At 45.6% G+C, this 11,465-nt stretch overlaps 1 protein-coding gene across 1 annotated transcript; it reads right to left on the minus strand.

Annotated features, from left to right (window-relative positions):
• Window positions 1-1,663: 1,663 nt before the first annotated feature.
• On the minus strand, window positions 1,664-10,741 carry LOC123080050 (uncharacterized). Its single transcript, XM_044502906.1, has 2 exons — window positions 10,265-10,741; window positions 1,664-2,177 (listed from the first exon to the last, which is right to left on the minus strand). Exons 1-2 carry the CDS (start codon window positions 10,659-10,661, stop codon window positions 2,098-2,100), a joined length of 477 nt encoding a protein of 158 aa, XP_044358841.1. The 5' UTR covers window positions 10,662-10,741; the 3' UTR covers window positions 1,664-2,097.
• Between the last annotated feature and the right edge of the window lie 724 nt (window positions 10,742-11,465).

An 11,465-nucleotide genomic window follows, 5' to 3' on the forward strand; every position in this document is an offset into this window, starting at 1 on the left:
TCTTGTTTTGTGTGGAATTATAGAGACCGGTCGGTGCAGATGCGGCTTATAAAGTTTCATACTTCCGATCCAGTACTCCATAAAAAAAATTCAAAGTGTGCATAGGTTTATTGTTCTGTGTTGTATTCCTGGACTTGGTGTGGTACGAGCCGCTGAATTTTTTGGATTTGGTTTCGCTGTACCTGCAGAAATTTTGGCATGTTTAGCACTTTAGTTATGCTTCTCGAGTAGCATTGGAATTGTTCTCAGACTACTTTCTCTTGTGATAGCTTTAGCGATGATGGAAATTGGAGTGCAGCTTGATTATTGACACCTCATTCTATGACAGGCTTGGCAAGAAAGGCGGCAGCTGACGAAAGGAGTACGTGCTAGCAGGATGGAAAGCAGCGAGCAGCGGCGCATCATCCAGAGGCGGCCAGCATGGGGCTAAACCTGCCTTTCCTCCACGTTGATGAACAACAGGACCTAAGATAGCTGAGGTGCGCTTGCAGAGGCGCTCCCGCAAGAGGTGAGGGAGCAGTTGGTGGTCCGGACGGCGAAGATCAGGTCAACGTCGGCTGCTTTGCTATGCCATTGCCACACTTCGGCTGGTACACGCTCGGACGGCCATGGCGCCGGCGCCACTTCGTCATCTTCTCTGGAGCCACACCATTTCTGCGGGATAAGCGAGTTGGAGGAAGATGGGAGAGATGAGTTGCTTACTCAGTGACAGAAAATCATTTGGGCAGAAGCTCCTTTTCACGAGGGATGATTAATTGTTCCTCCGCCTTCGCATTTGTGCCGTGTGCGTTGCTTGTGAACCACTGTTGTTTAGATTGTCGGTCATGTAAACTATAAGGACATATTAATATAATGACTCCTAAGCCACTTCCTTTTACACTGTGAAGTACATTCAGCAGCGTGGAAGGGGCGTGTCCAACATGGCACCGCCCAGCTTTCTATCAGGCGGCGCGCCATGACGCGCCCCAACCGCTAGTATACAATCAATCATTGCATCATCCGCGGCGCACAGCGTTGTATATCATTATTTCTAGGCAGATACTTGGGTCGGCCGCGCGATAAATAAATTCATTAACACTTTTTTTGCGGGAACAAATTAATTAGTAACACTAGTGCGCGCGGCTAGTCCAGTGGTTTGTTGCATCTAACCTGTTCTAGTCTTCTAGAGCTGTTCCATTCACACCAAATTATTTTATGGGAAACACTTCTAATCAAGGTGGAGGCTCGAGGTGATTACTACAGTTTAAACACGACATAACAAAAACATGGAGTTGCTAGAGTGATTGTGTTTTTAACAGACCGTCTATTCCTAATTTCTTGCAGGTTATCTGCAGGGTTCCGGCTTCGATCCGTATGTGGTCATCACTACAACATATGGACACGCATGCGCTTATGGCCTTTGTGTGCAGCCGGCTGGAATCGGTTGCGCAGAGTTTATTCAACCAGTTTGGTTGCAGAGCCACTCATAGATTATGTGGATGAGCTATGTAATCTTGAGTTCAACCGGTTATGGTCGTGTTTTCTTTTTATTTGTTTTATTGTTTGGAACTTATTTCTTGAACGTCCTATGAGGCTGGTCATAGTGGGGAGTAACATATACTAGTATCATGCATATGATACTAGTGTATGATACTACATCCATAGTGCATAGTATCATAAAGTAGTATTATAGGTGGTCTTATTTATTGCCATGCATGACACATAGTAGCATAACATTTATTATGATACGGTATCTACCTATGTTACTATGACCCTCTCTCTCTTCTTTAATTGTCTGCCACGTAAGCATGTTTACGAGTCCCAAGTACATGATACTAGTTATGTTACCCCCACTATGGCCAGCCTGATGCAGAGGCCGAGCCGCCAGTGTAACCAGTAACCAGTAACCACGTTTTGTTCTTCATTGGGCACCAATGTAAATCCAATAAGATCGTAAAATATATGTCATCCCGATAGCACGCAACCGAAGCATCTCCTCGGTATAACATATCTTTGAGCCATGTAAGCAGCTTCTTCAGCTTCAGCCCCCTTCAGTTGAGCCCATCTTAGCACACATGTCATGGGATGAACTCGCAAACTCCCAAGTCCCGACCTCCACTAGGTGCAGAGTTTGACTGTGCATGCCACTGTCTGTGCCCAATACTTGAGCCGAGCTTTAACCTCGTCGGGATGATCACCTGCCAAAGCCAGTTGTAACTGATCAGCCATGAGCAGCATGCCATTTGTTAATCACAAAGAAAAATAGGATATCATCGTAAATGAATAGCAAATCAAACACAGCTCCAGATGCTTTGCACTGCTGGTTTTGTATGAAGATATAATGATATACTCAAGGTAGAAAGGTTAGCATTTTTTAAAAAGTTGCAAATTCTTTTTTTAGAGAAAAGGGGGATTTTGAGCCCCCCGGCCCCATTTTATAGATGAGACCAGGAAAATAACATCCAAAACAGCATGCAATGCATGTCCAATAACGAAACTAGAAGGAAAAGAAAAGGGAATCGCTAAACAACTGAACAACACAAGGATCAGCTCTAAACTTAAAAGTACTGGAAGACGCTATTCCTATTACAAATTTGCCTCGAATTTTGCAATAGCCAGGTCTCCCTCTTCTGCTTCCACTGAAAATCTTCGACTTCCTTCATGCTTTAACCTCAGCGTCGCATAGAACGCTAGGTAGACTCCAGTGGCATCGCTCCCTCCACCGTGACTGCAGGAACACTCTTGAGCTTCTTCCATGGAATGACCGACGACGCATCCAGCTCCAGAGGGGTGACGGGGCTGAGCATCGTCGTCTTGCAGGTGCTTGCGCGTGGGCTTCTTAGTGGCGAGATTTGAAAGCTTGGATCCTCTGGTTTCAGAGCGCCATTGAGCTTCAGACGAGAGAGAAGGAGGGAGTGGTTGAGTGCACTTTCAGTGCCCTTCTCAACAGCAGCTACTCTGTCATAATTTGGAAAGGAGCTTCCAGGATGGAGGAGATGTTCTGAACTAACATCTCCATTCTTGCCAAGGCTGGTCCTTCGAACAAGATCAGCCATCTCCTGGCATGTCCTAGCATTCTCCTCCAAACCTGCTTCATATCAGTCCACAAAGCATTGTTAAAGACATGTGAGTTCCTATTTTTCCACATAGTCCATAGAACACATGCACAGACTGAATTTAAAGTAGTATGTTTCTTATTTGCAGGCCAAAATCTAGCAATGGACAGGCAATTAGCTCCTATTTCTATGCCCAAAAAATCTAATATTCTTGCCCAGATTTGTTTGGCCTCCACACATTCAAAGAATAGGTGTGTGATGGATTATTTCTCGGAGCAATACACACACTCTGGTGTTTTTTCTATAACTCTCCTAGCTAGATTGTCCTTAGTCATCAGTTTGTTGTGAGAGAACAGCCATAGAAAGATCTGGATTCTAGGTGGGATTTTATTGACCACACTGCAGGGATGTAAACTGGTTGGACCCCCTTGAAATTTATGATGCTGTAGAGGGAGCCAGTAGTGTATTCCCCGTTAGCTTCATATTGCCAGACAAGAGAATCACCCCCTTCTTGAAGCAGGGTGCTTTCAATTATTTGTTCCAGGGCATACCATTGTTCCATCATAGTAGGTGTAAAAACCCTCCTAAAAGTGAGTTTAATCTCATTGTTATCTCAGATCTCAGCTATGGTTGAGCATTGTTGGTGGCATATGGAGTAAAGAGGCCAGAATTGGACTGAGAGGGGTGATGTACCAAACCAGATATCTTCCCAGAATCTGATCTTTTTCCCATCACCCACCACCCATTTGTATCCAAACTTCGAAGCCTTAGCGGCCCACATGACACCTTGCCAAAATCTAGAGAGGTGATGGGTTTTGCTAGCAAAGATATTGGGGGAGTTGTTGATGTATTTCCTATCTACTATTTGTTCCCAAAGCTTGCCCTCATCTTTGATGTATCTTTTCACCCAGCTTCCAAGTAGGCAGAGGTTAACATCTTTGATGTTAGGCACTCCTAAACCCCCATGTTTCTTGCTCATACAAACTAGATGCCAATTGGCAAGGTGGATTTTCCTATTCCCTTCAAAGTCATTCCACAAACAATTGGCCATCTGACTGTTGATCATGTCAAGAGCCCATTTAGGGAATTTGAAAAAAGAGAGTAGGTATATGGGGATGTTGGCTAAGCAAGTCTTGATCAAGGTCAGTCTAGCAGCATAGGAGAGGAGTTTGCCCCTCCAACCAGCCATCCTTTTGAGGATTTTATCTATCAGGGGTTGTATATCTTCTCTCCTAAGTTATATCAAAGTGTAAAGGAATTCCCAAGTATTTTATTGGGAAGACCCCCATTTTACATCCTAATATATCTGCATAGCTATGTGTTTCTTCTGGAGAGAGCCCTATAGGAATGATCTCACTCTTTGAGTAGTTAATTCTCATACCTGAGACCTGCTCAAAGCAAGTGAGGATCATTTTCATGTTTTTTGTGCATTGCACACTCTTCTCCAAGAAAAGGATGGTGTCATCTGCATATTGCAGGCAGATGACCCCATTGGGGATTAAATTAGAACACAACCCACTAATTAATTTGTCTGAAGCTGCTTTGGAAAGCATTTTGCTCAGGACATCTACAACTAAATTAAAAAGCAGAGGGGATAAAGGGTCCCCCTGCCTAAGGCCTTTTCCTGTAAGGAAGTAGTTGCCTTCAACACCATTGATTTTCACTCCAACAGACCCCATATGTGTGATTTGTTTGATCCAAGTCACCCAAAGGGGGTTGAAGTTTCTTTTTTTCTAGAATTTCAATAAGGAAATCTAGGTTAACTTTGTCAAAAGCTTTTTCATAGTCTAATTTCAGAACTAGTCCTGGGTTGCCAGATTTGGCAGTGGAGTGCAGCACCTCATGTGCTGTGACTACACTTTCCAGGATGAATCTACCTTTAATAAAGGCTGATTGGTTACTAGAAGTAAGTTTATTCATCAGCACAGCCAACCTATTTGTGAGCACCTTGGTGAACACTTTAAAGATACAATTAATTAAACTAATAGGCCTAAACTTTTTCATGCTGGTAGCCGCTTTTTCCTTTGGGATAAGAGTTAGCACTGCAAAGTTAAGCCTATAAAGATCCAGTTCTTCTTTATGGAAATCATCAAACATGGCTATCACATCATTTTTTATTACTTCCCAGAAGTTCTGGAGGAAAAGAAAAGATAGACCATCTGGACCAGGGGCTCCATCTGTATATGATCCAAAGATGGCCTCCTTTATTTCTCCTTCAGAGAAAGGTCTTTGGAGGGTCTGATTTTCTAGTTCAGTGATTTTCTCCTCGTCAGTGAAGAAATTACTATTAATTCTAAACCCTCTTCTATCTTCTTTTTTAAAAAGGTCCTTATAGAATTCTGTAGCTATATCCAACATGTTTTTAACATCAGTAGTAGTGCCATCAGGCCCTTCTAGCTTATTTATTAGGGTTTTTCTCCTCCTTTGGTTTGCTACAGCCTGAAAATATTTAGTGTTTCTATCCCCTTCAAGGATATCTCTATCTCTGGATTTTTGCCTGGCTTTAATTTCCTCTACAAGCCAAATGTTATGGAGTCTACATAGGAGTTCTTTCATCCTCAAATTCTCTGCATCAGAAAGTTGCAAGGTTTCTGACTTGATATCTAGACTGCCATATTCTTCTGTCAACTCCTGCTTAGTTTTCCTAATCTCAGCATCTACATTTCTACTCCATCCCTTGCTAAATTTTCTAAACCTCCTCACTTTCTCCTGCCAAATGTCATTGGGAATGGTACTTTTGACAGGAGCAGACCAGTTTTTCTCTGCAAGCTCCTTAAATTCAGCCCTAAGTAACCACCATTTCTCAAATTTATAGCTTGAGCTTTTGGGGGTACTATTTATGCCAGAGTCCCACAGAATAGGAGTGTGATCACTCCCAGTCCTGGGGAGAGCTTGAGAGCTACTTAGAGGGAATAGAGCATCTAGTTCAGTGGTGCAAAAGACCCTGGCTATAGTGCTCATGATCAAATTATCCTAGTTATTTGCCCAGGTGAATTGCCTACCAGACATTTTAATTTCTAGTAGGCTCCAGATTTCAATCCAGGCATTGAATTTGTCACTCCACCCATGGTTGATTTTACCATTGTTCTTATCTTTCTGGTATCTAACCAAATTAAAGTCACCCTCAACAATAGTGGGTTGGTGATCATCAATGAATAAACTATGGAGCTCAGAGATGAACTCATCTTTGCCCTCATCATATGGTGATCCATAGACTGCTATAAACCTGAAAGATTTTTCACTTGTCTTATGCATAAGGTTGCATGAGACAGAGTATTTGAGAGACTTCTAGCTAATTACATCAAAAACATCTACATCTACTCCCACTAGCACACCACCTGAAGTGCCTTCAGCAGGCAGGTGATGCCAAGTGTAAGATTTATCTCCACTAATAGACTTTAGAAAGGAAGTAGAAAGCTTGTCTTTCTTTGTTTCCTGAAAAGCCACTATACTAGGTTTATGTTTAGCTAAAGAATCTACAATGCAGGGCTTTTTTCCTGGAGTAATAATCCCTCTAATATTCCAGAATAAAGCATTCATTGCATCAAGGTTTTCCTAGGGTGCTTGCCCCGTCCTTTTTTGGAGACTAGGTTCCACAAAACACTCTGGTCCATGTGCCCAGAGGGGGTTGTATCCAGACCTGTGGGTGTGACAGGGGAGTTACATTGAACTATGAGACTTTCTTGGGTAGGGAGCCCTTCAGGCTCCTTTGTCCAAGAGATTTTTGTGAGCCTAGGGTAGTCCTGTAGGTTGTTGATGTCTGGAGGCCCTTCAGTCCCCCTTCTACTTGATAAGGACTTTTTTGACTAGTTGTATTTGCAGTTTGTCCTTCAGACAAAGGCAGAGAAAAGCTAGAGCTAGTTTCTACAGGAATATTGTAGCTAGTATCTATTTCTACCCCTATTTTCTTAGCTACATCAAGGAAATTTGGGTTACTAAAAAGCTCAAAAGAATTTTTAATAATGGTACCTTGAATGTCTTTCTTTGTGACTTCCAAGTTTTGCACTTTCTTGGTGTTGACTGCTATTTCCAACATGGATCTACCTCCTACTTCAACCCTGTTGCTCTTCCTGAAAGCTTGTACTGGGCCCCACTTGTTTTTCTCTTCTTTGGACTCATGCTGAGTCATTGTCTCATTCTGTGAGTGCAGAGAACTGAAGGCATTTCCTGGGTTGAGCTGAGGGCTAAAAATCACCTCTTCTTTATCTTCAACTATAGCTTCACCATCTTCTGTTAGAATGCCTTCCATTTCATCCTCATCCTCTTCTAGTTCCATCTCTTGTTGGATGTTGTAAATTTGCTCCATATTGAGTGGGTCTTGCAGTTGCTTCAGATAGTCAAAAACCTTCTGTTTGGAGCTCTGGCTTGAGGTGCTGTTGCCAGGTTTGTTGCTTTGGAGGGAGGGAGTGGATCCTCCTCCAGTGCTTCCTTTTTCTCTATTGTTATTTTCCTCCTCTCTTTTGGATTTCTCCAGCTTGTTGCCATTTGCATTGTCAGATAGTTCATCCTCCAACAGATCATCATTTTCTGGGTCTTCTATTGGTGGTTCTACCGTGATACCAATCCTGAACAACTTGTCACCTATGCCAAATAGCCTCTCAGGTGGAATTTTTTGTATGATCTTTGCATTTGATCTTGATTCTGACAACCTCAAAGAAAGATTTGAAGTTTCCCTGCCAATCAACATCAGTTAGGGTCCCAAAGACTGATGCAAACTGTTCTAAGATTACCCATTCGGCCCAAGATGGTGCAACTCCATCCAGCTGAAGCCAAACTTTCTGCAGTTCACTGTGGTGTTCCAGGGATCCTTTCCAGACTTCCACATTCACAGTCACTCCATCTAGCTCAGGCAGGCCAAATAGAGGATATATGTCCATACTTTCCACTGGGATGTGAGGGGGGGATTTCACCAAGAAAGTCCAATCATCAAGCATCCTTATCTGCCATGGCCAATTGGTTTTGTAGATCAGAGAGAAATTGTGAGCCAGCTCCTTCTTTGTAACATGTCCTGACTCTACATAAACCATCCCTATATTCCTCTTAGTCCCAATGTGCTGTTCATTCACATCAGGGACATCAATCTGGTGGTAACCAAGCCCAGGTGCTCCACTACCAACAAACTTTGCAGGGTTTATTGGTTTCTTTCTTACTGGGCAGTCTTCCACCTTATGTGTCACCACTTTACATATGAAACATGCTGGTGGCTTGGGACAGTTGGTTTTGTGGTGTCCTGGTTCTCCACAACTATAGCAGATGACATCTGCATATTCAGTAGCACTCAGCTCATCAAACTTGTTGGCAGGTTGCTTTGGCTTGTTCAGATTTCTCCCCTTCTTCTGTTGATTGCCACCAGCAGAAGTACTGAACCCTTGATCCTGTGCTATGTTCTCCTGTTTCTGCTCCAAAGATTGGTGCCCTGCTTCCCAAAATTCTGACCCAGCTGTCCTTTCTACTGCTGGTTGTCAAATTGTTTGTCAGATGACCCTGCCTCTTGATTCTGCCCACCACCGCAAGCCCCAGGAGGACCTCTCCACTGGTTCATCTGTGGAGGAGGGAAATATCCACCTGTATACCATGGGGGTGGGATCTGGGGGCCGCCAGGGAATCCAAAGCCAAATTGAAATTGGGAGGGGGGGTCCAAATTGAGGATCGAATTGGGGCCAAGAACTTGGGGGTGGAGCACCAAGATCCCCCGAAGTTTGACCCCCCTGCTTATTGCTTCTAGGGTTTCCACCCCTCCCGCGGCCACGCCCTCACCCCTGCGCTTCCGCCATGATCCTGATTGATTTCCTCGCGTAGCTTTGGATCCAAACCTTTAAGGATGGTGGGAGTGGGGAGGGTGGTGGGATCGTCACCAGATATTGGGTGGCAGTCGGCGGCGGCGAACGAGCGGGCTAGGGTTAAATCTCTCCTGATCCAAACAAGGAGGGGAGGAGGATCAGGGTTGAGAGGTCCCCACAGCTGCCCGTAGTACTCACGTAGGGCCAGGTCGTCTTCTCCACCCGGCTTGCTTTCCATGTCAGCTGGCCTTATCTCCTTTCCATCCGCGCTGGTTGGTGGGCCTTGGCTGTCATCCACCACGGCAATCATAGGGGCGAGATCATCCCGCCCATCAGAGAACGGCTTCAGAGGACGGCGACAACGGGCTTCAATTGGATGGCTGGGAGGATTGATTTCTGCCCTGAATTTGAGGCAGCGGCGAGCTGTAATCTGATCTCCTGCCCATCGGAGTGGAGTGGCGAATTCAAACCTCAGAGCTTCAGGATCTGGCGAGCCGGTAGCCCTCTACTCCAATGGCAAGGTGGAGATGCGGCTCTTCGCCGGTGAGCTCAATTCTGCAGAGACCAAAACGCTCGCCACTTCGCCCTCTGCTCCGGGAGGTGCGAAAGCATCTCCGCCTTTGCCCAGGCAATCACCTCCTCCGGGGAGGAGGAATCCATGGGGATCATCCTGGCCAACTCCTCTGCAGTCGCCTCTACACAGATTCTCGTCACCAGCTTCCTCTGGGTGTCCCTGCGCCCTCGTCTTCGCATCGACCTCTCCATCCTCGCGCGGTGCCCCTCCTCCATCGCCCGCTCCTCGGCTGAGATCCTCCCTTCGCCCGCAGGGACGCCCAGATTTGTGGATCTGAGACGCCTCATCGCTGTTGGGAGGCGCTCCGAAGTGTATGGGAGCGGTGGTGGGCGCGCAGGCAGCGGCGGTGGGGAGCAGCGAAGGGCGCGCGCGCGGCGGCGGCGGAGGCAGGTGCATGGGTGCCCGGCGGCAGCGTGGCGGCGGTGGTAGGTGGAGGCGGTCGCGGTGAGGGGAATAGCCATCCTACAAAAAAATAGTTTATCTAAAATCCAAATTCTTATTTTTAGGGGTAATTATGTGTTGGAGAGAGGAGACATATTTTCTATGGGGGCTGTTGCTTTGCTTTGTTGTGAAGCTTGTCTTGGAGAAGAAAGTTCAACTTATTGAGTCCCTTTCTCTTTCCGTTTTATGATGCAACTGGGGATGTGACATGAGTGGGGAGCTCCCTCACTCATGATTTCTATTTTATAAAACTTTTACCGCTCCATGGTTCATCAACCAAAAAAATAAACAGAGAAAGAAAATCAATACTCTGATGATCTGATCCTTACAATAAAAGGCAGAGCATGGAAGCATAAGCAGAGAGTTCTGCCACAACAGCGGAGAAAGAATTGTAGCGAAATCGAAACAGACGTGCACGGGAAAACAAGTCTTACCAGGGCCGGAGATCTTCCAGTCCGGGATGGGCGGCGGCGCCACCGCGGAGGGCTCCAGCTGCCCGACCACCGTCCTCTGCTCGTCGAGGAACCTCCGCATCATGGAGTAGCAGAGCTCCAGACCAGGGAGCGTCCCGCAAAGGTCCGGGATCTCATGGTAAGAGAAGCCGAAGCCGAGGTCGAGGCAGCCCTTGAGCTCCTCAAGGTCCTCCTCCATGAGGCTCCTGGTCCTCCTCCCCACCGCGCCGCCACCGGAGGCCGCCTCGAGCATGACGCAGCTGCCCGTCCGATGCCTCCGCGGCTGCCGGCCGTTGCTGATGCTGGTTGTAGCGGTGGCGCTGGACGCCGGCAGCTGCGACTGCGAGGGGAAGTAGGAGGTGGAGGAGGTGGCCGCCATTCTCTCTTTCTCTTGAGACTTGTCTTCGTCTGTGGTTTGTTTGCTGCTTTGCGTTTTGGCTTGTGGTTCTGGAGCTGCGGTGCCTCAGGTTGGCTTGGGTTCTGGCTTATTTATAGACAGGTCGGAGAACTAGCTGTACTGGAAGAAACACAGTTTACTTTTGGATTTGTTTGGTACTCCTAGGTAGTAACTCGTGGATGCCTACCTTTTCTGGCTAATTTTTTCAAGAAAACATTTTTGAAGGAGTGCGGAGTTTTGGTGCTCAGGCTCATCTGCACCCGGTTAGAAAAATATCAAAATAAATACTATAAAAATCCAAAAAAAATCCAATTTTTTTGGGTGGTAGATAATTTGATGCATGAGGTTCGCTTCAATTTTTACATTATTTGGACATCTTAGAAGTTCTCAGCAAAAAAGATAAATCAGGTCAGAACAGTGCGTGAGCAGTAAACATTTTTACAGACCCTGAATTTGACTTTTTTGCCGAGAGCTGCTCAGATGTCCAAATTATTTGAAAATTGAAGCGAACCTCAGGCATCAATTATCTACCACCCAATTTTTTTGGAATTGTTTGAATTTTTCTAGTATTTATTTTGATTTTTTTCGTCAAGGCGAGTGCAGCTGAGCCTGGGCTCAGAAATGGATTACCGTTTCTGGAGGAGCTTTACTACACTTATCGTAAATTAAGCTACAAAACTTACCTATGTGATGATGTGGTCTCATTTGATGGGGGGAGGGGGGGTGGTCATTTAGTTAGTTTAGGCTATGTGTCACGTAGTTTATGTAAGGCTGATTATACATGTC

The sequence above is a fragment of the Triticum aestivum genome, chromosome 3D (genome assembly GCF_018294505.1).
Source record: "Triticum aestivum cultivar Chinese Spring chromosome 3D, IWGSC CS RefSeq v2.1, whole genome shotgun sequence".
NCBI lineage: Eukaryota > Viridiplantae > Streptophyta > Magnoliopsida > Poales > Poaceae > Triticum > Triticum aestivum.